The following is a 26,548-nucleotide window of genomic DNA, read 5'->3' on the forward strand; positions in this document are numbered from 1 at the left end:
CGAGCCGGGGGCAGCGTCGCCTCCCGAGCGAGTCCCTGCGGAGCCGCGCACCGTGTCCTTGGCCCGGCGCGGACGGGGAGGTGGGGTGCAGCCCCCTCCTCCCCTGCCTGAACCCCGCGCTCAAACCCCAGCAGGCGCGGGAGAGGATCTCACGACGCCACCAACTTTCTCCTCACCGGGGAGGGACAAGCCGAGCCCCGGCGCACGCCGGGCGGGCGGGCTCTGAGGGGCGGCGGGGCTAGGCCAGGTCGGGCGCCGCCGCAGTAGGGCGAGCCGGCGGCGTGGGCCCGCCCTCGGTCCGTCCTTCTCCCTCCTCTGTCCCTCCTCTCCTTTCCTCCCTCCCTCCCTCCTGCCGGCGGCAGGGGAGGCCGGGCCGGCCGGGCCCACGTGTGCGGCGCCCGGGAGCTGGCAGAGCGGGGTCCACCATGTGTTTCCGTCAGCGAGCCGCCGGCCGGCAGAGCAGCGCCTGAGCGTTCCCCCACCCGCGATGCTGCGGAGCGCTGCGGGGCTCTACGCGACGCGGCCGCCCCCTGTCCGCTCGCCGCCTCCTCCTCCATGAGCACTTCGGCGGCAGCGCTCCCCGTTAGGCTGATGCCCGGCGGGCACCCGGAGCAGGCGGCGGCGGGGGCCGTGCCACCCGTGAGGCTCCTCTGCGTCCCCGCCGCGGGCCCGGCGGCCGAGGGGGGCAGCCCCGCCGCCAAGGTGCCCGGCGGCCCGGCGCCTTCCGCCGCCCCGCAACCGACGCGCCTGCCGGCCGGCCCCGGGGGCCCGCGGCCGGTGGCACCCAAGGAGCCGTCCACGGCCACCCTCCGCTTACCGGCCAACTTCCAGCTGCCCCCAGGTGAGCTTGCGGGCTGGGTCCCACGGCGTGACTTGCCCTGGGAAGGGGCAGGTCGGGGTCTGCAGCCGGGAGCCCTCCGCCTTGCCCTTGGAGCGGGAGTGAGCGGGCCGGGCGGCGGGGGGTCTGCTGCGGGAGGGACTGCTTCAGGCAGCTGCCGAAAGTTGGGGGCGAGTTGCTTTTCTGCCCCGGAGCGGTGGGGATGGGGATGTTTGCCGGTGTGACAGGCGTCGGGCAGGGCCGTGGGGCAGGTCAGGCGGCGCTGGGGATGCTCCTGGCATCAGGGGTACCCCTGGCGCGTCCGCAGGATGGATCGGGAAGGCTCTGGATTAAGGCAACTTTTGACTTTGGTGGATGACGGCACGAGGAGCGGGGGGACTGACCGAAAGCGAAAACTCGGTGGCCAAGTTACTTGAGTAAAACTTGGGGCTTTCGGGGAAGGCAGGTGACGGAGCCAGGCAGGGAAGCGTGAGAGAGGCAGCGACTGCCAAGGGACTCCCACTCCAGTGCAAGTCATGCTGCTCTGACCCCCCCGCGGCAAGCTTCTCTGGGGAATTGCTTTCACTATGACCAGGCCGATGTGAACCGTTAGTGAAACAGAGTATTACCCCGATAAGGAGTGTCAGATAGAAATTCCAGTATGTGTTGCCCTCTGAAACGCCGCGTTCTATAGAGCATATGTGGGGAACGAGGAGTTCAGAGAGGTAGCACACTTCTGGGTGTCCTACAGTGGCAAAGGAAATACTGATGTGGGAGCAGTGCTGATAAAGATGGCTTAGTACTTTGGGCAGCGGCAGAGGTTTAGCCAGAGCTCTCACCTGCACTTCCTCACTGAAGGAAGTAACTGTTGTTGGTTCTGAGACTCCTGGTCCTGCTGTTAGGCTGCATTGAAATGCCTTCTGATAAAGAAAGTAGCTTTGATTACACGGCTCTTGGACTTACTATGTTGAGATCCCAAGATATGTAATCACTTTGTTGCTATTGTTGCTATGATTATTTCCTGCCAGGACAGTTCCTTTGCTGGAGCATGTGTTGTAATTACTTTCAGGTAGGATGTTGTCTAAAAGGATGACTGGTTTCAAATTAATTCCTCTGTTATGAATGCATAATTGCATTTTCCCTCTGTCTTTCTCTCTTCCCTTCCCTCTGTCTTTCTCTCTTCCCTTCCCTCTGTCTTTCTCTCTTCCCTTCCCTCTGTCTTTCTCTCTTCCCTTCCCTCTGTCTTTCTCTCTTCCCTTCCCTCTGTCTTTCTCTCTTCCCTTCCCTCTGTCTTTCTCTCTTCCCTTCCCTCTGTCTTTCTCGCTTCCCTTCCCTCTGTCTTTCTCGCTTCCCTTCCCTCTCTCTTCCCCGCTTCCCTTCCCTCTCTCTTCCCCGCTTCCCTTCCCTCTCTCTTCCCCGCTTCCCTTCCCTTCCCTCTCTCTTCCCCGCTTCCCTTCCCTTCCCTCTCTCTTCCCCGCTTCCCTTCCCTTCCCTCTCTCTTCCCCGCTTCCCTTCCCTTCCCTCTCTCTTCCCCGCTTCCCTTCCCTTCCCTCTCTCTTCCCCGCTTCCCTTCCCTTCCCTCTCTCTTCCCCGCTTCCCTTCCCTCTCTCTTCCCCGCTTCCCTTCCCTCTGCCTCTCTCTTCCCCTCTTCCCTTCCCTCTGCCTCTCTCTTCCCCTCTTCCCTTCCCTCTGCCTCTCTCTTCCCCTCTTCCCTTCCCTCTGCCTCTCTCTTCCCCTCTTCCCTTCCCTCTGCCTCTCTCTTCCCCTCTTCCCTTCCCCTCTGCCTCTCTCTTCCCCTCTTCCCTTCCCCTCTGCCGCTTCTTGCCCTCTTCCCTTCCCCTCTGCCGCTTCTTGCCCTCTTCCCTTCCCCTCTGCCGCTTCTTGCCCTCTTCCCTTCCCCTCTGCCGCTTCTTGCCCTCTTCCCTTCCCCTCTGCCTCTTCTTGCCCTCTTGCCCTCTCAGACACGTGTACTGCTCAAGGAAATGTACGATGCTAATGCAATTAAAGACAAGACTGCCTGTAATCAGCAAGTTTCACTATCGGTTTCCCAGCACTCACACGGGCAGTCAGCAATCAAGGAGTTTCAGTCCTTGCCAACTTTCCTCTGAATTCAACCATGTTGGGAATCCATTTATTCATTTTTGTAGAAGGACCATCAAGATCTTCAGGATTTCTATTTAATATTTTGGCTTTCTGGGACGTGTTGGCACCCAAGCACCTGTCTGTGTAGGTGAATGCTCATGTGAGCTGAGCTGCCTGTGCTTGGGGAACTGCAAGTTAACCAAACTTCTGGTTTTCCTTGTAGTTTGGGCTTGGTTTCATGAAGGCATGTTGCTGAATGCCATCTGACTTAGACTGTGGCACTAGCAGGTGTAAGAAAATCAGCATTACCCTTCATTGCATCAGCTCATTTGCCTTGCTCCTGGGACAAGAGACAAAGCAGGCAGAGCTTGTATTGGAAGTTCAGAGGAGCCAGTGCTGTGCAGCAATGTGCTTGGGAAAGTGGTGGAGTCGACAGTCCTGGTGGTATTTTAAAGTCATGGTTTAGTGGTGGCTTGGCAGTGCTGGGTTAATGGTTGGCCTTGAGGATCTGAAGGGTCTTTCCCAACCCAAATGATTCTGTGATTAATAGTAACTGTGTGGGGTTTCATGCTCTAGAAGAAGCACAGAAGTTGTCATATGGAGTGTAAAGAACAGGTCTTATGAGGAGTGGCTGAGGGGCCTGGGGTTGTTTAATCTGAGGAGGAGGGGGCTGAGAGGAGACCTGTTTGCAATCTACAACTCCCTGAAAGGAGGGTAAGGCTAGCTGGGGGTTGGTCTCTTCCTAGTATCAGCTGATAGGCCAAGAATAAATGGCCTCAAGTTGCAGCAGGGGTGGTTTAGGTTGGGTATTAGGAAAAATGTCTTTGCTGCAAGACAAGAGTGATAGAATAGGATAGAATAGAATAGAACAGGATAGAATAGGATAGAATAGACCAGACCAGGTTGGAAGAGACCTTGAAGATCATCATGTCCAACCCATCATCCAACACCATCTAATCAACTAAGCCATGCAACCAAGCACCCTATCAAGTCTCCTCCTAAACACCTCCAGTGATGGTGACTCCACCACCTCCCTGTGCAGCACATTCCAATGGCCAATCACTCTCTCTATGAAGAATTTCTTCCTAACATCCAGTCTAAGTCTCCCCTGGCACAGCTTGAGACTGTGTCCTCTTCTTCTGGTGCTGCTTGCCTGGCAGAAGAGACCAACCCCCACCTGGCTACAACCTCCCTTCAGGTAGCTGTAGAGAGCAAGAAGGTCTCCCCTGAGCCTCCTCTTCTCCAGGCTATGCAACCCCAGCTCCCTCAGCCTCTCCTCATAGGGCTTGTGTTCCAAACCCCTCCCCAGCTTTGTTGCCCTTCTCTGGACATGTTTTAGCAACTCAACATCTTTCCTAAACTGCTGCCAGAACAGGCTGCCCAGGGGGGTGGTGGAGACACCAGCCCTGAAGGCATTCAAGAAACCTGTGACCATGGCACTCTGGGACATGGTTTAATGGCCATGGTGGTGTTGTGATGAAGATTCCACTCGATCTCAGAGGGCTTTTCCAGCCCAAAGAGTTCTGTGACTGTATGTTTCAAACAGGGCACTGTTGCAGGAGAGCTTGTCTAAATAAACAGCCCAAGGACAACTGAAAATTGCATTGTAGCTTGGGTGAGGGTTAGCATTCCACCTCTGTCTTGTGTGGGGAGTCAGTTTTTAATGAATAATAAAAGAATTCAGAATTGTAAATGCAAGATGAATGGCATTGCAGCTGCAACTGTTACTGGCCTTCAAGGGAAGAGAGGAATAAGCCAGCCAGTGCTTAGGCTTGAAGCGTTTGTGTTGCAGATAGCTGGCAAAATCCAGCCATGCAGGATAAACTGCAGAAGGGAGAAGGCTTTCAGAGCACATTGTTCAACCTGTGGCACATGCAGAGAGAAATGCAAGCAGAAAGCTTCCCCCCCTTGACTTTCAGAGGGAGATACCTGAGCACAAGCCCTACGAGGAGAGGCTGAGGGAGCTGGGGTTGCTTAGCCTGGAGAAGAGGAGGCTCAGGGGAGACCTTCTTGCTCTCTCCAACTCCCTGAAGGGAGGTTGTAGCCAGGTGGGGGTTGGTCTCTTCTCCCAGGCAAGCAGCACCAGAACAAGAGGACACAGTCTCAAGCTGTGCCAGGGGAGGTTTAGGCTGGAGGTGAGGAGAAAGTTCTTCCCAGAGAGAGTCATTGGCCATTGGAATGTGCTGCCCAGGGAGGTTGGTGGTGTCACCATCCCTGGAGGTGTTCAAGAGGGGATTGGATGTGGCACTTGGTGCCAGGGTTTAGTCATGAGGTCTGTGGTGACAGGTTGGACTTGTTGATCTTTGAGGTCTCTTCCAACCTTGGTGATTCTGTGATTCTGTGCCTGATTCTGTGTCTTCTTAAGTGGAAGGCTCTTGCATGATCTACCCAAGGGCCCTTTCTTCCATTGCCCTCTTTGTTGACAAACAGGGTAGCAGCACTTCAGAAGGCTTTGCAAACAGCAGTCTGGGGGTCTGGCAGAGAGCAGACCAGCATGGGGAGTCAGTGCTGCCCCAGCCCTGAGCTCTGCTGCTTGTGTGGTCTGTGCTGATGCTCACAAAACTGCAAATGGCTCCTGTCATGGACCATCTGCTTCAAAGGACATTGTGTCCTCAGATGACCTGAGCCTCAAGTTGTTGTTCGGGGGGGGGGGGGGGTATGGGGGGAATGGTTGAGCTGTGCTGGTAACAAGACAAAATAGTTAAAAGGCTTGGGAAGGGCAAGGAGTGGCAAGGTGCCCATGGGCCAGAAGTGTCTGCAGCTCATCTTACTGCCTTTGGGCCCCAAAATGCTTTGGAAAGTAGAAAGAAAGACCAGGAAAATGAAAGGGAGAATTTTGGTCCTGGGATTCTGGTTTTTAATTTTCTTCTCCTGAACTTGTTTTTTTTTTGCCCCTTCTGTGTCTGTCCTTGTGGTTATCATTGTGTCCCTGCATGCTGAAGGACAGTTAGCAGATGTGTCTGCTTCTCTTGTGGAGGGACACAAAATAAACACAGACTCATGGAATAGTTTCAGTTGGAAGGGACCTTAAAGAGCATCTAATTCCAGCTCCCCTGCCATGGGTGGGGATGCCTCCTCCTAGACCTGGTGGGTCAAGGTGACCAGGTGCCAACCTGGTTTACAACACCTTCACCTCCAGAGCTTCTCTGGACAACCTGTTTCAGTGCCTTGCCACCCTCATGTGGGAGAATTGCTTCCCAATGTCTCATCTCAAATCCATCTTCTTCCAGTTTGAAGCCATCAGGCCTCTTACTCCATGCCTTTGTCAAAAGTCTCTCCCCAGCTGTCCTGTACCCCCCCTCAGCCCCCACCCCAGAGCCTTGTCTTCGCCAGGCTGAGCAACACCAACTCTCTCAGCCTGTCTTCATAGCAGAGGATCTCCAGCCCTCAGATCATCTTTATGGCTCTCCTTTGGACCTGCTCTAACAGTTCCATGTCCTTCTAGTGTTGGGGGTGCCAGAGCTGGACACAGGACGCCAAGTGGGATCTCATGAGAACAGACCAGAGGGGCAGAATCACCTCCATGACCTGCTGCCCACACTGCTTTGGATGCAGCCCAGGATGCTGGGGATCCTTCCTTGTTACCTTAAGATCTGCTTGTAGCAGGAGGCTCTTCAAAGAGCTCTCCTGATGCTACTGCTGCTGGTTACTGTTCACATCAGCAGCCTCTGGTGTGTGTTTCTCTGGTTTAGGCTGTCAGCAGGGCTGAGCCTGTGTGGTGTCAGCAAGAAGAGCTTGCCTGGAGCCTGCCATAATTTGCAGCAGGAAGCTGGTGCAAGGCATGGCCACCCTGTAGAGTTTCCTTTGCACCTGACTTGGAGGAGAATGGCAGCAGGCACAGGCTCTTGGTTTCTGTTTGCAGCTCACTTCTCTTCACTTTGATGTTTTGACCTGTCCTTGGCAGGTTTTCCAGAGCCTACAGCTTATCTGGGCTGATAGTGAGGAGGCGCTCAGGGAACACAAGCAGCGCTGTGCAGCTGGCCAGGGCTGTGTGGGAGGAGGGAGGCAGTTGGTGTGGGGACACCTGTGGATGGGAGGGAGAGAGATGATGTGAGTGTCCCAAAACTGCTGTGGGGAGGTACAGTCTGTTCTCACATCATGGTGGGGGGTGGAAGGGACCTTTGGGAGTCATCTAGTCCAACTCCTCTGCTAAAGCAGGTTTCTCTAGATCAAGTGGCCCAGGATTGTGTCCAAGAGGTCTCCAGAGATGGAATCACAGAATTGTTTTAATTGGAAAAGACCTCCAAGGTCATTGAGTCCAACCATCCACCTACCACCACCATGGCCCCTAAACCATGTCCCACAGTGCCATGGCCACAGGTTTCTTGAACACCTCCAGGGATGGGGACTCTGCCACCTCCCTGGGCAGCCTGTTCCAATCCCTGACACTCTTGCAAGACAGAAATTGTTCCTAGTCTCAAACCTAACCTTCCCCTGGCACAATTTCAGGCCATTTCATTCTATCATCTGATACTGGAGAGAAGAGACCAAGACCCACCTCAGTCCAGCCTCCTTTCAGGGAGCTGTAGAGAGCAATGAGGTCTCCCTCAGCCTCCTCTTCTCCACACTCAACACCCCCAGCTCCCTCAGCTGCTCCTCCCCAGCCCTCTTCTCCAGACCCTTCCCAGTTGTGTTGCCGTTCTCTGGACCTGTTCCAGCACCTCAATGTCCTTCAGGGAGTGAGGGGCTCAAAACTGAACCCAGGACTCAAGGTGCTGAGTCCAGAGGCATAATCCCTACCCTGCTCCTTCTGGCCTCACTGTTGCTGATCCAGGTCAGGATGCTACTGGCTTTGGAGCTCAGCACCCTCACAGGAAAGCTTTTCCTTATGGTTTAAGTGAGATCTCCTGTATCTCATAGAAGCATAGAATGATTTGGATTGGAAAGCACCTTTAAAGGTCATTTAGTCCAATGCCTGTCTCATTGGGCTTCTCTTAATTTTGCATAGAAACTGAGGTAAGCTGAAGAGGTGAGGGCTGGTAAACCTCTGGATGCTGCTGCCACTGCCATCTGCTTTTGAAACTGGCCTAATACCTCTCAAGTGCAGTGCTCTAAATCTTCCTCTTCATGTTCTAGTTGTTATTTCTTGAGTGGAAACCCCCATGAATTTGATATGTTCATGCTTGCACCTGGCCCTTCACTTGGAATGGGAGGTAGAGCTGACCTGAAAATACTTCATTTCCATTCCATGTGGTTAGGGTGAGGCTGTCTAAAGATTGTTTTAGCTTTAACAAGACAAAAACCCCACAGAAACCTCTAGATTCTGGATATTGAGGTGTCCCTGCCCGTGGCAGGAGGGTTGGAACTGCCTGAGCCTTGAGGTCCCTTCCAACCCTATCAATTCTATGAGGCAGTGTACCCTTTTATTTATAGCAAACAACAGATGTCCATCCCAACCACCTAAAGGAAATCTGGACCTCACATTGATTCTTGGAGGGACTGGAAATAACTGACAGGTCATGGATGTTTCCTGGGCATAGTTCCAGGATGGCACCACTGGTTCTGCTTGAATCCAGAGTGTATTTATGACACTTGAATCTCAAGAGGGTTTGGTTTTATTGTGGTAGGCATGGAGGATTCCCAGCCAAGGGGGATGATGGACTCAATCTCCAGAGCATCAGTAAAGATATTGAATAGGATTGGGCCCAGCACTGATCCCTGGGGGACACCACTAGTGACTGGCTGTAATCAACTTCTGTGGAGAGCTTGTGGGTACAGCACTGTGTTGTACTGGGCTGCCTGTGCCCTGTTGTAGCATGCAAATACTTTGGGATAATCACAGAATCACAGACTGTTAGTGATTGGAAGGGACCTCTGGAGCTCATCAAGCCCAACCCCCTTGCCAAAGCAGGGTCACCTAGGGCAGCTCACACAGGAACACATCCAGATGGGTCTTGAAAGTCTCCAGAGAAGGAGACTCCACAACCTCTCTGGGCAGCCTGCTCCAGGGCTCCAGCACCCTTAAGTGATGAAGTTTTTCCTCATGTTGAGGTGGAACCTCCTGGGTTCTGGTTTGTGTCCCTTGCCCCTTGTGTTTAAGAAGCAGAGATGTGGTGCTGAGGGACATGGTTTAGCACCAGACTGCTTCTGCTGTGCAGTATGACTCAGAGAAATATCACAGTGTCACAGTATCACTAAGGTTGGAAGAGACCTCAAAGATCATCAAGTCCAACCTGTCACCACAGACCTCATGACTAGACCATGGCACCAAGTGCCACATCCAGTCCCCTCTTGAACACCTCCAGGGATGGTGACTCCACCACCTCCCTGGGCAGCACATTCCAATGGCGACCGACTTGCTTGGTGAAAGTAGAAGTTATGCTTCTGATGGTTTGGCTTCACAAGCAAATGTAATGAGTAGTGACAAAATATCCAAACAGATGAAAACAAAACATTTCATGCATCCCAAGTCTCTAAAGGAGTTAGATGATGAATTTGTGTGTGCCTTCTGAAAAGGCAGAGCCAGCAATGGCATCTGAAAGCAGGCTTAGGATAGCCTAAAACCTGCAGGAGCAACACTTCTGCCACCCTGAATGAGGACCTAGGGCAGAGAGAAATGCTGTGGCCATCAAAATGTGATGTGAACAAGGAAAGAAAGGGTCACCCTGACTGATCATCAATTGATTAAGAATCACTGAGATGACATGACATAAAATTAGAAATCTGATGTTTTCCATGGTTCCAACTTTCCATTGATTAAATGAAGAGATCCCTCTGTACCTAAATGTAATTGTGGTGAAGACTTCAGTGGAGGAGGTGAAAATGGTGGAGCAACAGATGGGGTAACAGTGTTTTATCTGGACACACAACTGCCTTCTGCATCTGGTCCATTCTGCCACTCTGCTCTGGTGAGATGTCCCCTGGAGCACTGTGTCCAGCTGTGGGACCCCCCAACACAAGAGACACATGGACCTGCTGGAGCAGCTCCAGAGGAGGCCACCAAGACAATCAGAGGACTTGAGCACCTCTCTCATGGGGACAGGCTGAAAGAGCTGGGGCTATGCAGCCTGGAGAAGAGAAGGCTCTAGGGAGACCTTAGAGCTGCTTTTCAATATCTGCAAGGGAGTCACAGAATCATAAAATCAACCAGGTTGGAAAAGACCTCAGAGATCATCAAGTCCAACCTATTACCTAATACCTACCACTTCCTGACAACTAAACCATGGCTCCAAGTGCCACATCCAATCCCCTCTTGAACACCTTCAGGGATGGGGACTCCACCACCTCCCTGGGCAGCACATTCCAATGACTAATGACTCTCTCTGGGAAGAACTTTCTCCTCACCTCCAATCTAAACCTCCCCTGGCACAGCTTGAGACTGTGTCCTCTTGTTCTGGTGCTGCTTGCCTGGGAGAAGAGACCAACCCCCACCTGGCTACAACCTCCCTTCAGGGAGTTGTAGACAGCAAGAAGGTCTCCCCTGAGCCTCCTCTTCTCCAGGCTAAGCAACCCCAGCTCCCTCAGCCTCTCCTCACAGGGCTGTGCTCCAGACCTCTCCCCAGACTTGTTGCCCTTCTCTGGACACCTTCAAGTCTCTCAATGTCCTTCTTAAATTGAGGATCCCAGAGCTGGACACAGGACTCCAGGTGTGGCCTCAGCAGTGCTGAGCACAGGGCACAATGACTTCCCTGCTCCTGCTGGCCACACTGTTCCTGATGCAGGCCAGGATGCCATTGGCCCTCTTGGCCCCCTGGGCACACTGCTGGCTCATGTTCAGCTGCTGTCAACCAGTCCCCCCAGGTCCCTCTCTGCCTGGCTGCTCTCCACCTACTCTGCCCCCAGCCTGTAGCACTGCCTGGGGTTGTTGTGACCAAAGTGCAGCACCTGGCACTTGGATGCCATCCTCTTGGACTCCACCTATCTGTCCAGCCTGTCGAGGTCCCTCTGCATGCTAAGCTTGCAGTTGCATTTCAATTTGCACCATTTATGCACACTGGGTTGTTTTTGTGTGTGTGTGGCTGGCTGGTCAAGCGTTCCCCTTGCCTTCAGGAGTAGGTTTCTGCCATAAAATGCAGAGTAGAGCTGCTGCACACTTAGATTTGGCCTTTCTCAGCAGCTGTTCCTCGGGGTGAGAAACTAAACATTACATTATCTTACCAGTGTGGTCTAGTTATTATCCCCCTCCCAGAAGCATGGGAAAGCCACATTATTTGATTTCTAACAGTCTGGATGTTTTTCTCCAACAGGAACTATTCTTATCAGAAGCAATAATGGCCAACTGATGCTGCTGTCTCAACAAGCAATAGCACAGGCTCAGAAGCAGCCCCAAAATCACACAAGCCTGAGACCAGCTGTGCCGACCAGCACCCCTGCAGTCAGAATATGTGCTGTGCAGGTAACTTCTCCCACACCTTCAGTTCCATGTAGTTGCTGGGTGTGTAGCTGCAGCAGGGTTTGCAGGTAGGTTATGGAGGGTTAGTTAAGCATTTGAGTGCTTTCTGAATCATAGAGTCAGGGAATACACTGGGTTGGAAGGGACCTCTAAAGGTCATCTTGTGCAACCCTCCTGCCACGAGCAGGGACATCCCCCACTAGATCAGGGTGCTCTGAGCCCCACCAAGTCTGACCTTGAGTGTCTCCTCCACCACCTCCCTAGGCAATCTGTTCCAGTGTTCCACCACCCTCACAGTCACAACTTCTTCCTAATGTCCACTCTAAATCTACCCTGCTCTAGTTTCAAAACATTGCCCTGTGTTCCTATCACTACAAGCCTTTGTACAAAGTCCCTCCCAAGCTTTCTTGTAGGCCCCCCTCAGGCACTGGAAGGCTGCTCTGAGGTCTTCCCAGAGCCTTTTCATCTCCAGGCTGAACACCCCCAACTCTCTCAGCCTGTCTTTGTAGGAGAGATACTGCAGCCCTCTGACCACTCTCTTCTGGAGCCACTCCAGCAGGTCCCTGTCCTTCTTGTACTGGGAGCCCCATAGCTGGACACAGCACTGCAGGTGAGGTCTCAGCAGAGCAGAGGGGCAGAATCACCTGTCTCCTTCTGCTGGCCACTCTGCTTTTGATGCAGCCCAAGATGCCACTGGCCTCTGGGCACAAGTGCTCATTGTTGGCTCATGCCCAGCTTTTTGTCCTCCAGCACCCCAAAGTCCTTTTCACAGGGCTGCTCTCTGTCACAACATCCTCCAGCCTGGACTGATTATGGGGGTTGCCCCAACTCAGGTGCAGGACCTTGTCCTTGGCCTTACTGAAGCTCATGAGGCTCACCTGGGTCCACTTCTCCAGCTTGTCCAGCCTGGTGGTGGTTGGTTTTGCACACAGGCTGTGTCCTTTGTCAGTGTGAGAGCACCTGCTAGCTGGTACAGGTGCTGGAGTTCAAATGAAGGAATTCCTCTGGTGGTGTAAAGGGTTTGAAGAAAGAGCAAAACCCAAACCACTAAACTGAACAACCTAAACCCAAAGCCCCTACCCAAATTACTGCTGGCAACTGCAATGTTGTGATCCTCTGGTGGGGTACTTCTCTGAGGCTGAGTGAAACCAAGGACCTTTCCCATGCTCCCAGGATGTTCCTCCTTCTCTGAGCTCTGCTGGCTTTTTGCTGCCGTCTCTTGTAATGTGGTCAGCATGCAGGAGGAAGGGCAGGTACAAAAAAGCCACCATTTGCCAATTTCTTGCCAAATGCTCATCCTTTAGCTGTTTTATTCTGATTAGGACCCACAAGAAAGTTGGGGAGGGACTTTTTACAAGGGCTTGTAGTGATGGGATGAGGGGGAATGGATTGAAGCTGGAACAGGGCAGATTTAGACTGGAAATTAAGAAGAGATTAGGATTAGGTGGTGAGACACTGAAACAGGTTGCCCAGGGAGGCTGTGGATGTCCTCTCCCTAAAGGTGTTCAAGGCCAGGCTGGATGAGTCCTTGAGCAAGCTGGGCTGGTGGATGTGTCCCTGCCCATGGCAGTGGGGTTGGAACTGGATGAGCTTTAAGGTCCCTTCCAACCCAGCCCATTCTCTGATCTATGATTGGGTGTCATGTCTAAATGTCTCTGCATCCAGTCTAGCAGTTTAATAACTGGGGAGTGAACAGCTTTATAGAGCAGTGTTTAAACTGCATGGGCTGTGAGAGTGATGCCTATTAAGGGTGTCCTGGTTTACATCAGACATGAGCAGGCACCAGCCTCAGTGTCTGCTTTGTCCCTGACTTGTCTGACAGCTGCTCTCTGCACATGTTTTCTTGTTTGCTTTTTTTTCCAAGAACTCTGGCACCCAGTTACTAAAGAAAATAGCAGCTACCCCTGGGAAACCATCATCTCCAGCAACAAAGGCTGTGGCTTCTCCTGTTCAGCCACCTGCTGCAGTACAGGTAGGTGGCAAGCTTTATAGAGTGGTGGGGTAAGTGCCAGAGGGAGCTGAAGGAAACACAGATATAAGGATGAGCAGAGAGCTGGAGCACCTCTCCTGTGAGGACAGACTGAAGGAGTTGGGGCTGTTCAGTCTGCAGAAGAGAAGGCTCCCAGGTGACCTCATTGTGGCCTTCCAGTATCTGAAGGGGGCTACAAGAAGGCTGGGGAGGGACTGCTCAGGATCTCAGGCAGTGATAGGACTAGGGGGAATGGAATGAAGCTGGAGGTGGGGAGATTGAGGCTGGAGGTGAGGAGGAAGTTCTTCCCCATGAGAGTGGTGAAGCCCTGGAATGGGTTGTCCAGGGAGGTGGTTGAGGCCCCATCCCTGGAGGTGTTTAAGGCCAGGCTGGATGAGGCTCTGGCCAGGCTGATCTAGTGTGGGGTGTCCCTGCCCATGGCAGGGGGCTTGGAACTAGATGATCCTTGTGGTTTCTGTTTCTATTCTATTCCTATTCTATTCTATTCTATTCTGTTCTATCCCATCCCATTCTATCCCATCCCATTCTATCCCATCCCATCCCATCCCATCCCATCCTATCCTATCCCATCCTATCCTATCCCAGGTATAATTCCCAGGATCACAGAACTGGTATTTGAGAGGACAATAGGGATGTCTGCACTAGTCAGGCTGCTTTGCAGGTTTATGTTTTTTTCCCCCTCATTAAAAGCTGAAGGAAGGTCATAGCTGTAGGCCTGTATTCTCCAGCTGAATTTGGTACCCAGGATCCCCAGATACAACTGTAAGCAAACACTGGTTGGAAATGCCTCATTATTTTTAGGTAGTGGTTTTTTCCTTTGGTCTTCTTTCCAAAGTCTCTTCTGCTGGAGAAAAGTATTGTTGGACTCTTGTGAAGAGGCACTTGCTACCTGTAGAGTATAAAACTTCTCCTATCATAGTATCATAGAATCAGTCAGGGTTGGAAGGGACCACAAGGATCATCGAGTTCCAACCCCCCTGCCATGGGCAGGGACACCCCACACTAGATCAGGCTGCCCAGAGCCTCCTAGATACACCTTTTCCTCTGCTTTTGAGGATGTGTGATGAAAAGTAAGACTTCCTTCTGCAGCTAACATATTCTGTTCTCTTCATCAGCTGAAGGAGAAATCAGGAAGCAGTCTGACTTGTACACACCTTTTGTGAGCAAGAGCTTGAAGGAGACAGGGCTGTAGTGGTTGACCAAGCAGTCAGTAAATGAGCAGCATCAGTCATTAAAAAACTGGAGTGGTTGTATGCTCTTGACCTTGAGGGTGCTTGAAGGACTGGGGGTATGTTTGCTGACAGTGGTAACCAACAGTCTGACTTACAAATGTGTCCTCCTGCTGTTCTTCTCTGTCAGCAACTGAAATTAATCACAGCTCTCTCTCTCTGATCTTTCTTTTGTCTTCCTTCTCACTGCAGATGGATAATGTTGGGGCTCGAAGGGAAAACCTGGAGGCCTCTCTTAGTGCTTTTTCTATTCTGCTTGGGCTGGAACCAACATACACTTTGTGGCTAAGAACAGCCCTGCATAATCTTTACCCTCTCTTATTGTGGGGTGCTAGCTTGCAACCCTTGTGCTTGTGATGTCTGCATAGAGATCCAGAGCCTGTAAAAGCAGTAGTCATCTGCTGCCCTTGGCCTGCTAGGGGAGAGGAAGGTGAAGATTTCTGCCATCTGATGGATGAAGCTGCTTGCATCCTCACACTTAGCACTGAGATTCATCATGCTATTCACCCTTCCTTTTTTAACTTCCATCTGCCTTTTGACTTGCTGCTTCTGTTACTTTCTTACTTCAGTTTTTGCTGTGATCAGTTGAACTTGTGTTCTCCTGAGGGATTTAAGGAGGTGGACATGGGAGGGTTTTTGTAAGCCAGATGTTTTTCTTTGCTTCCATTGTAGGAACTTGAATGCTTCTAATGAGCCACAGAGCTGGATTTAAAGAGCAAGAATCATGGCTCTAGGAGAAATGAATAGTGCTGTTGTGTTTGGAGTGGCTTCCTTGGAGCCCTTCTCCTGCAGAGCCTTGCAAAGCCCTCTGTAGAAGCTGCTCATACATTTAAGACTAAAGGGCTGTAGTGTGGATACCTCCTGCCATGACAGGGCCACTGCACTCCTCACCCTGGGGTGGATGAGAGAAGAGAGCTGAAAAAGGGAGTCTGTGCATAAGGGTGCAGGAAACTTCTGGGGAAAAGAAGGAAGAGCCCTTGGGTCTGGTTTCCTTGGCAGCAGTACATTCATCAGTCCTAAAAGAATCATCAAATGGTTTGGGTTGGAAGGGACATGAAATATTATCTAGTTCCAACCCCCTGCCATGGGGAGGAACACCTTCCACCAGCCCAGGTTGCTCCAGGCCCTGTCCACTCTGGCCTTGAACACCTCCAGGGAGGGAGCATCCACAGCCTCCCTGGGCAAGCTGTGCCAGTCTCTCACCACCCTCACTGGAAAGAATTTCTTCCTAATCTCCAGTCTCAATCCCCCTCCTCAAGCTTCACTCCCTTCCCTCTCATCCTATCACTACAAGCCCTTGTGAAAGGTCACTCCCAGCTTTCTTGTAGGTCCCCTTGAAGAACTTGCTGATGGTAGTCTGGGCAGCTCTTTGAGCTCAGTGGAGAGCAGGGGAAGTCATTACAGAAAGTGGGAGAGAGCAGAGAGGGAACAATCCTTGGCTCTGTTATGCATCTCCTAGGCTGGGCAAAGTGCACCTCGAAGCACTACTCTCAGCCAATCCCTTTGCTCACTGGCGTCAGGATTATTCTCCTCACCTACAAAACCATTTCAATTCTTTATCATTCCTGCTCTGAGGGCAGACAAAATGCCTGCACTCTTTCATTTATTTATTTTTTTTCCCCCCTTCTTCCCAGATGGGGTCACAAAGCTGCAAAGTAGCTAATTAGCATCATGCTGGGGCACTTTCATTGAGATGCAGAGCACTACTCTTGAAATTACCTCCAAATATGCAGGATTAATGCCATCTTTTTGGCAACTGCTCCTCCGTTGTTGGAGGTGAGAATGAGAATTGTCAGTGGTGAAAAAGGTTGAGGGCAGCTGACAGAAGTCAATTCCCATGTATTCCTCTTCCTGGGAAAAGGGTCCAGCAGCTTTCCTGTTGTTCTCTCCCTCAGCTGATCAAGTGCTGTTCTGGTCTGGATGTGTAAACATGCTGGAATTTGCAAGAGATCAGCTCCCATGCACCTCATGCCTTCCACTTTCCAAAGCCCAGGGCGCTGCAGTTTGACAGCTCTGTACTCTGGCCCCTTCCATCTCCCTCCCGTCCATCTGTTTGTGGGATTCTCATGCCCAGTTTGCCTCCCTGTGGTCTTAGAGCTGTTGAGCCTCATCCTTGGAAGAGTCAGTGGTGGTGGCAAAGATCCTGCAGAGAGCTATTAAAGTGTTACCAACAGTGGGAGCCTGAGCTGGAAGCCTTGCTGGTAGCTGCCTGCTTTGTTCATATCAAACTGGCAGCAGCTTGGGAGGGGGGGACACCCACCCAGGAGGTGAAGAAAGGAAGAGAAAAAAGAATGACAGAAATGTGGGTTTGCTTTAGCTTTCAATGTCTGTTCATTGATTTTCTCTACCCTGCAAGACTTCAAAGCCCTTTGATATTCTACCTGATGTCTGTCCAGCTCTAATTAGGTTTTGTTTTATCCATGGTAGGTTAAGTTGGGCTCTTGTGTTACTGTCTGATCATCAATGCAATTAGCAAGTATTCATTTGTGATTGTTGAGTTCAACTGGGGTGTTCAAATGTGTTGAAGTCATAGAATCACAGAATGTTTTGGGTTGGAAGGACCTCCTAAGGTCTTCTGGTCCAACCACCCTTAAGCGAGCAGGGGACATCCTCCACTAGATCAGGTTGCTCAGAGCCTTGTCCAGCCTGACCTTGAATATCTCCAGGGATGGGACCTGTTCCAGTGTTCTACCACCCTCATGGTGCAGAACTTGTTCCTAACATCCAATCAGAATCTGCTCTTCTCTCATTTCAAACCCTTGTCTCTCATCTTATCTGTACAAGCCCTTATCATAAGTCCCTCCTCAGCCTTCCTGTAGCCCCCTTCAGGTACTGGCAGGCTGCTATTAGGTTTCCCTGGAGCCTTCTCTTCTCCAGGCTGACCAACCCCAGCTCCCTCAGACTGTCCTCACAGCAGAAGTGCTCCAGCTCTCTGATCATCTTTGTGGCCCTCCTCTGGACCTGCTCCATCAGGTCCATGTCCTTCCTGTGCTGATGGCTTTGGAGCTGAGTGCAGTGCTCCAGGTGAGGTCTCCCTGGAGCAGAGGGGCAGAATCATCTCTCTCCTTCTGCTGCCCACACTCCTTTCATGCAGCCCAGAATGCCACTGACCTTCTGGGCTGCAAGAGCACACTGTCAGTGAAAGCAACTGTGTGGATTTTGGCCTAGGAAGCCAGGCTTTCCCATTCCCTTGAGAGGTTTGGATGGAGAATGACTGTCAAATTCAGCTTTCAAATGCCAGCCTGAAACTCTTGATTTCTGTAACCTGCAGATTCTGTCAGTCTTTTAAGTTTTCAAGCTTGGGAAACCGTAAGCAGTGGGGTTTGTAGAGGAAAAGTGCTTTACTCTATTGTAAGTGGTTTACACTGACTGTTTTCCCTTCTATCAGGACTGTGTTGAGCTTCTTGGGTTGTTGATTGTGCAGGCTTTGGGTTCTGCTTTAAAATCTGAGCAGAAATAGTTCAGTTTAGTAGATTTTCCTCTCAAAACTACCATTTAGAATCAGAGAATTGTTAGGGTTGGAAGTGAACTCAAGGATCATCTAGTTCCACCCCCCCTGCCATGGGCAGGGACCCCTCACACTAGAACCATTTAGCATGGTTTGGAAAGGAGAGGGGAAGCTGTGCTCTTAAACTCAGGAGACCTTCATTGCTCTCCTTTCCCTGCAGCTTCTGAATCCATTGGTTCAAATTCTAAAGAGATTCTAAAAAGAGACCTCAAAAATAGCTGAATTTTGTAATGATTTGTGTCACAGCAGAGGAGGAGAGGGAGAGATCCAAGTCACTGCCCACAAGGAGAAGGCAGGAAGCACTTGTTAGGTGTTTGTGCTTAGCTGCCTGCTAAGTAGTACATGCATGCTTCCAGAGTGGACAATGTTCTGCCTCCTGTGCATGTGATAGGAAGAGTCAGGGGTGTTGCAACTAGGAGAGGAGCTGCAGGGGAAGAAAGGAAGAGAAATCATTGAATGGTTTGGGTAGGAATGGAATGGAATGGAATGGAATGGAATGGAATGGAATGGAATGGAATGGAATGGAATAGAATAGACCAGACCAGACCAGACCAGGTTGGAAGAGGCCTTCAAGATCATCAAGTCCAACCTATCACCCAACACCACCTAATCAACTAAACCATGGCACCAAGCACCCCATCCAGTCTCCTCCTAAACACCTCCAGGGATGGTGACTCCATCGCCTCCCTGGGCAGCCCATTCCAATGGGCAATCACTCTCTCTGTAGAATTTCCTCCTAACATCCAGTCTGAACCTCCCCTGGCACAGCTTGAGACTGTGTCCTCTTGTTCTGGTGCTGCTTGCCTGGGAGAAGAGACCAACCCCCACCTGGCTCCAACCTCCCTTGAGGTAGCTGTAGAGAGCAAGAAGGTCTCCCCTGAGCCTCCTCTTCTCCAGGCTAAGCAACCCCAGCTCCCTCAGCCTCTCCTCACAGGGCTGTGCTCCAGACCCCTCCCCAGCTTTCTTGCCCTTCTCTGGACACCTTCCAGCAACTCAACATCTTTCCTAACCTGAGGAGCCCAGAACTGGACTTAAAGATCATCTAGTTCCAACCCCCATACCACACCTCCTATTAGAACAGGTTGCTGAAGGTGAGTAGATGCCAGCCTGGCTTTGAACACCAGGCTTGGAGCCTCCTCAACTTCTCTGGTCAACCTGTTCCAGTGCCTTACTACTATTGTGGGAATTCATTCCTTCTTAACAGTCTTGTTTCTCTTCAGAGTGGTATCACATGGCTTAGCATTGTCCAAACTTCATTAGTCTTAAACTGCAGCAGCCTGGCAGAGTTAATTTGTTTCTTCAAGACAATTTTACCACCTTCTTCTCACTTGAAGTTGCAGGCAGTGCTTTGGGCTGGGTGAGCCTTTGTCATTTCATAGACTGATGGGTTCATAGGAAGCTGTTCAGCTTTCCTCATGCTCATTAGTTTACCAAAAGCAACCTGAACAGGTTTGAAAATCATAGACTCATGGAGTGGTTTGGTTTGGAAAGGGCCTTAAAGATCATCCAGTTCCAACTCTCTGCCGTGGGCAGGGACACCTCCTGCTAGCCCAGATTGATCAAGGCCTCATCCAACCTGGCCTGGAACACCTCCAGAGAGAGGGCATCCACAAGCTCCCTGGGCAACCTGTTTCTTCCCATTGCTCTTGATTTTCAAACAGAATTATGCCAGGGGAGTTCTGCATTGGGGAAGGAATAACACCAGGCACCAGCAGAGTCTAGGAGTTGTCCTTCTGGAAAGCATCTACATGGACAAAGACCTCAAGAGTCCCAGTGGACAGCAAGTTTCATAGTTTCAAGTTATCCTTTGTGGCCAAGAGGGCCAAAGTTATCCTGGGGTCCATCAAGAAAAGTGTGTCCAGCAGGTCTAAGGAGGTTGTCCTCCCTCTCTACTCTGCCCCAGTGAGACCAGTGTCCAGTGTTGGGCTCCACAATTCAAGAGGTGGTGGAAGCCTCATCCCTGGAAGTTTTTAAGGCCAGGCTGGATGTGGCTGTGAGCAACCTGATGTACTGTGAGGTGTCCCTGCCCGTGGCAGGGGGCTTGGAACTGGCTGATCCTTGAGGTGTCCCTTCCAACCCTGACAATTCTATAGGTCTGTATTAAATAGAGCCTTAAAAACAGAGGTAAAAGCCATTCACTGATGCTTTAAATGGTGCTGTGGAGGGAGGAGAATAATCCAGCATGTCTGTCACGTAAAGTCTTTGGTTCCAAAGTGTTAATTTTCCTTTCCAGGCAGCAGCTGCAGCAGGCAGTAGTACTGCAGTTACTGCTGCAAAGCCTTCGAGTACTGGAACACCTGTAAAACTTCCAGTTACAGGACCACCTGCACAAGCTATTTCCCCAAAGGCAGGCTCTGTGAAAGCAGAGGGCACAGCAGCAGCACAGACCAGCACTTCTACAGTAAGGAGAGAAAAAAAAAACCCCACCAACCCAACCACCCAACAGCTTTTTAATTAAAAATTAACAGTCTCTCTGTTCAGCTGAGGTTGGAGAGCCAGAGCAACCCCTAACGCTCCTCTCTCCTCCTTTCCCTGCTAGGAGATGCTAGAGAACGTGAAGAAATGCAGGAATTTTCTTGCCACACTAATAAAGCTGGCATCCAGTGGACCTCAGGCCTCTGTGATGGGGCAGAATGTGAAGAGCCTGGTGCAAAACCTCCTGGTGAGCTAAAATCTCTCTCATCTGTCTGTTGTTGGTGTCTTGGACTTTCAGCAGCCTTTTGTTCCCTGGGTTTTGGTTGGGTTTCTGCCTGGTTGCTTGGTTGGGGGTTTGTTAGGGGTTTTTTGTTTGTCTTTATAAAGCTGAAGTGTTGGCTTTGTGGCTGAGGCATAGAATCATGGAATGGCTTAGGTTGGAAGGGAACTTAGAGATCATCAACTCCAATCCACCTGCCTTGGGCAGGGAAGCCTCTCACTAGACTAAGTTGCCCAAGGCCTCATCCACCTCTATAATCCTTGCAGGTCCCTTCCAACCCTTAACACTCTGAGGGCACCATTGGCCTTGTTCCTTAGGTTGCTGTACCTTCCTGGAGGAGACAATGTTCTTGATGAATGTGGCAGGGCCACTGGGAAAGGACAGCAGTGTCTGGCCAATGGCATCCTGGCCTGGATCAGGAACAGTGTGGCCAGCAGGAGCAGGGAACTCATCCTGCCCTGTGCTCAGCACTTGTGGTTCGGCCACACCTTGAGTCCTGTGTCCAGTTCTGGGCCCCTCAGTTTAGGAGAGATGTTGAGTTGCTGGAAGGTGTCCAGAGAAGGGCAAGAAAGCTGGGGAGGGGTCTGGAGCACAGCCCTGTGAGGAGAGGCTGAGGGAGCTGGGGTTGCTTAGCCTGGAGAAGAGGAGGCTCAGGAGAGACCTCATTGCTCTCTCCAACTCCCTGATGGGAGGTTGTAGCCAGGTGGGGGTTGGTCTCTTCTCCCAGGCAAGCAGCACCAGAACAAGAGGACACAGTCTCAAGCTGTGCCAGGGGAGGTTTAGGTTGGATGTTAGGAAGAAATTCTTCCCAGAAAGAGAGATTGGCCATTGGAATGTGCTGCCCAGGGAAGTGGTGGAGTCCCCATCACTGGAGGTGTTTAGGAAGCGACTGGATGAGGCACTTGGTGCCATGGTTGAGTAGATCAGATGGTGTTGGGTGATACGTTGGACTTGATGATCTCTGAGGTCTTTTCCAACCTGGTTTATTCTACTCTACTCTACTCTACTCTAGTCTACTCTACTCCATACCATCCACCTTAGCCCTGGAGCTGTGGCACTGAAGTAGTGAGTGAGGGCTTTCAGGATTCTGCTGTGGCTTCCTCACCCTCCCAAGCCCTTGAGTCAGGTGTTTATGTTGGGGCAGAGCAGAAAGCATTAAGACAGGAGACACCTCTGTGAGGCTGAGGACTGTTACCGTGGTGGTATGCAGCGGTGATGTTCTGATGCTCAGTGCCTCCTGCGTTTGAAAGCCCATGCTAAGTGCTCTGCTTTATTATTCCTTAGGCTAGAATTGCCTTACAACAGCCAGGGAGTAGCCTTTTGTCTCAGGTCTCCTTAGGCAGAAAGCCTCTTTTACAGGCAAGAAGTGCTTGCAGTGGATTTAAAACATCTCTGCATAACAAGAAGGTGCTCCAAAGGATCAGTGCTGCTGGCAAACTTGTTTCTGTGGGTTCACTTCAGTGAAGGGCTGTCTGAACAAGTACCCTTCAGTGTGTTAACTGCCTGTAGTTGAAGGGAGTAATTGAATTTGATAACACCACATCTCAATGACAACATCACCCTACCCTAAACCCTTCTGTTTATAAATACAGCAGGGAAAAGGAAAAGGTTGAGTGCTAAAGGTGAACACTCCCACGGTGATGTAAGTGTCCATGAAGTTTTGATGGCAAGTGGGGGGAAAAAAAGGAAGTGGATTCCCAGTTCTATCTTAACCATTGTCATGGTGCTTTCCTCTCAGGAAGCAAAAATTGAACCAGAAGAATTTACCAAGAAGCTGTACACAGAGCTCAAGTCATCTCCACAGCCATATTTAGTTCCTTTTCTCAAGGTAAGTGTCTGATGGTGGATAGCTGGTGTGAAATGAGGGGAGGGAGGAGGACCAGGAAAGCAAAGCAAAGGGGCATAAAAGTTCATAAAAGTCATAGAATGGTTTGGGTTGGAAGGGACCTTCAAGGCCATCTTCAAGGCCATGAGAGTGGTGAAGCCCTGGAATAGGTTGTCCAGGGAGGTGCTTGGGGCCCTGTCCCTGGAGGTGTTTAAGGCCAGGCTGGATGAGGCTCTGGCCAGGCTGATCTAGTGTGGGGTGTCCCTGCCCATGGCAAGGGGGTTGGAACTAGATGATCCTTGTGGTCCCTTCCAACCCTGACTGATACTATGATGATACTATGACACTATGATCTGGTTCCACCTGCCTGCCATGGGCATTCCAGTAGGAATTTCCATGGGTAAGCTGAGGGAATGGTGCTGAACCTGGCTCTGTGTGACTGTTGCTCTTGGGAAGACAATTATCTTTTGGGTAGGGGGGGGTGTAGGATTTCAGCAGACTAATTGGTGCTGTGTTCTTAAACTGGAGAGTAATTATCCTCCAGTCGTTAATGGAGACTAATGCCTTGGAAGCTGCTGCCTCTGCACCAGAGCAGCTGCACTGAGGTGACCTCTTACTTCCTCATCAGAGCTGTAGCTGTTCTGACTCCTAATACATAGGACTGACAACAGTGGCTGTGCAAAGCTCACAGAACCATAGGATTATTTCACTTGGAAAAGCCCTCTTAAAAATCATTGAGTCCAGCCATCAACCCAACACCCCCCTGGCCATTAAACCATGTCCCAGGTGCCATGGCCACACCTTTCTTGAACACCTCTAGGGATGGTGACTCTACCTGGGCAGCCTGTTCCAATCCCTGACCACTCTTACAGCAAAGACATTTTTCCTAAGCTCCAACCTAACCTTCCCCTGGCACAATTTGAGGCCATTTCCTCTCCTTCTGTCCCCTGATGCTAGGGAGAAGAGACCAAATCCCACCAGGCTTCTTTCAGGGAGCCATAAAGAGCACTGAGGTCTCCCCTCAGCCTCCTCTTCTCCACACTAAACACCCCCAGGTCCCTCAGCTGCTCCTCACCAGCCCTGTTCTTCAGACCCTTCCCCAGCTTTGTTGCCCTTCTCTGAGCTTGCTCCCAGCACCTCCATGTCCTTGCACACACAGTATGCAGATTTTAAGTTCAAAGAGTCTACTTGAAGCTGTTCATCTGTCTGCTGCTTTGTGTTAAAAAAGAGGCAGGGGAAAAAAACCCAAACAGCAAATAAAACCAACCCCAAAACAAGGAAGAACTTCTTTGCAGTGAGGGTGGTGAGACACTAGAACAGGCTGTCCAGGGAGGTTGTGGATGCTCCCTCCCTGGAGGTGTTCAAGGCCAGGCTGGATGAGGCCTTCAGCAAGCTGGGCTGGTGGGAGGTGTCTCTGCCAGGGCCAAGCTGGTTGGAACTGGATGATCTTTAAGGTCTCTTCTAACCCAAACCATTCTTTCATTCTGTGATTTTCCACATCTGTTCAGGATGCATTAGGTCAATAAGTGAGCATGAGGAAAGCTGAGCAGCTTTGCAAAAAGGAAAGGAAGTGAGTGTTCAGGACAGTTGTGCTGCAGAAGGGATGCAAGCAATTTGCTCACTTGATGTATTAGCATGTGAGACATGTTCCTTTTGCACACAGCCCAGAGCAGCAGCATTGTGCTGGAGACTCACAAGCTGTTGAGGGGGTAAAAAAGGGGTTGTGAGAATATGCAGAGCTGAATCCCACTGGTTCTGAGCAGTAACAGCCTCTTGCCAGCGAGCCCTTTAGCAAGCACTGATCAGATGCCCTCTGGGGCTGCTCTTCTCCAGGCTCAACAGCCCCAGGTTACACAAGAGCTTGTTTCCCACCAAAAAATCCCAAGGGGGCTGGAGGAACATCAGGGACATGCACAACAGGGCTGTTGGGCTTCCCTTTCCTGATCTCTTTGAGGATGCTCCTGCTCACTGCAGGGGGTTGGACTCCATGACCTTTGGGGGTCCTTTCCAATCCAACCTACGCTATGCTGTGACATTCATAGGATCATAGAATCAACCAGGTTGGAAAAGACCTCAGAGATCATCAAGTCCTAATACCTAACACCTCCTGACAACTAAACCATGGCTCCAAGTGCCACATCCAAGCCTTTCTTGAACACCTCCAAGGATGGGGACCCCACCACCTCCCTGGGCAGCACATCCCAATGGCCAGTTGCTCTTCCTGGAAGAACTTTCTCCTCACTTCCAGCCTAAACCTCCCCTGGCACAGCTTGAGACTGTGTCCTCTTGTTCTGGTGCTGCTTGCCTGAGAGAAGAGACCAACCCCCACCTGGCTACAACCTCCCTTCAGGTAGTTGTAGACAGCAAGAAGGTCTCCCCTGAGCCTCCTCTTGTCCAGGCTAAGCAACCCCAGCTCCCTCAGCCTCTCCTCACAGGGCTGTGCTGCAGACCCCTCCCCAGCCTCATTGCCCTAAACATTGCACATAGTCAAGGAGAAACACCTGGAGAGGGCTGGTAGATTGTTCTGTCCATCAACCTCCTCAAACATGGGCAGTAAAAGCGTTGTGAGATACCTTTGCTGAAGCTCTGTTGCAGAGAGCTGACTGCCTTCAGTTGTGCTGCTGCAGCTGCACAGCCATCGCTGAAGCGCTGTCCCCCTCTAGCGTAGGCAGCGCTGTACTGGAACAGAGCTGCTCCTGCTTTGCAGCTTGGTTCTGGCTTGACTGGAGGGTTGGTAGCTCTCTGTCAGATGGTTACAATACAGCAGGGCTTTGGGCAAAGCAAGCATTTATTTATCGAAGTGGTAAAGCAGTGGAAATGATCGGATGCTGAAACACGAACTCCAGACTGAAAAGTAGAAGCAAAACCCAACCCCAACAAAACAAACAAAGCGGGGGGGAAAAAACAACCCCAACAACAAAACACACACAAAAAAACCCCAACATAGGGGATGGGTTTCCCTTCAAGTGCAATTTGCTCTGTGCTGTGAAGCCGTGGTGACTGCTGACCTTTGCTCAGCCACTGGTGGGGATTCTCGTGCTCCTCGCTGAGCAGTGTTGTCATCAGCTTCAGGGGGGCCTGATTTCTGGGGGAAGGAATTTATGGTCCTGTGAAAAATTCAGTGGGGAGAGGAGGTGGAGGAGGCAGCTGCTGATGTGTGAGTGCTGTGGAAGGTGCTGCTGATGTTACAGGCAGGGTTTTCTCCTTCTTTCTCCTAGAAGAGTCTGCTCGCCCTGCGGCAGCTGGTGCCCAACGCTCAGAGCTTCATCCAGCAGTGTCTGCAGCAGCCAGCCCCAGCACAAGAAGCTGGTTTAACTTGTGCCCCTGCAGCCCCAGCTCCTTCCATAGCAGTGGCAACCTCAGCTGTAGCAACAACTGCTCCTCCAGTTACAAACCCAGGGTCTGCCTCTGGAACAGTCACAGCCTCTGCAGTTGTGAGACCAGTGTCTGCCTCTGGAACAGTCACAGTCTCTCCAGAAACAAACCCAGTGTCTGCCTCTGGAACAATCACAGCTTCTGCAGTGGTGAGACCAGTGTCTGCTTCTGGAACAGTCACAATCTCTGCAGTTGTGAGACCAGTGTCTGCCCCTGGAACAGTCACAGTCTCTCCAGAAACAAACCCAGTGTCTGCCCCTGGAACAGTCACAGCTTCTGCAGTCCTGAGACCAGTGTCTGCCTCTGGAACAGTCACAGCCTCTGCAGTCTTGAGACCAGTGTCTGCCACTGGAACAGTCACAGTCTCTCCAGAAACAAACCCAGTGTCTGCCTCTGGAACAGTCACAGCCTCTGCAGTCCTGAGACCAGTGTCTGCCTCTGGAACAGTCACAGTCTCTCCAGAAACAAACCCAGTGTCTGCCTCTGGAACAGTCACAGCTTCTGCAGTCCTGAGACCAGTGTCTGCCCCTGGAACAGTCACAGCCTCTGCAGTTGTGAGACCAGTGTCTGCCTCTGGAACAGTCACAGTCTCTCCAGAAACAAACCCAGTGTCTGCCTCTGGAACAGTCACAGTCTCTCCAGAAACAAACCCAGTGTCTGCCTCTGGAACAGTCACAGCTTCTTCAGTCCTGAGA

General features: G+C 51.3%; 1 protein-coding gene across 1 annotated transcript in view; it reads left to right on the plus strand.

Moving 5' to 3' along the window:
* Positions 1-555: 555 nt before the first annotated feature.
* Positions 556-26,548, plus strand: part of TAF4B (TATA-box binding protein associated factor 4b) — a 97,092-nt gene continuing 71,099 nt past the window's right edge. The window contains exons 1-7 of the mRNA XM_068158739.1: positions 556-841; positions 11,086-11,234; positions 13,096-13,203; positions 20,192-20,359; positions 20,498-20,620; positions 22,392-22,481; positions 25,697-25,945. Coding sequence (XP_068014840.1) covers positions 556-841; positions 11,086-11,234; positions 13,096-13,203; positions 20,192-20,359; positions 20,498-20,620; positions 22,392-22,481; positions 25,697-25,945 — 1,173 coding nt within the window. The remainder of the gene's footprint in view (positions 842-11,085; positions 11,235-13,095; positions 13,204-20,191; positions 20,360-20,497; positions 20,621-22,391; positions 22,482-25,696; positions 25,946-26,548) is intronic.

Source organism: Melanerpes formicivorus, unplaced genomic scaffold, assembly GCF_026170545.1.
Source record: "Melanerpes formicivorus ecotype bairdi unplaced genomic scaffold, bMelFor1.0.p_v2 SCAF_42, whole genome shotgun sequence".
Classification (NCBI taxonomy): domain Eukaryota; kingdom Metazoa; phylum Chordata; class Aves; order Piciformes; family Picidae; genus Melanerpes; species Melanerpes formicivorus.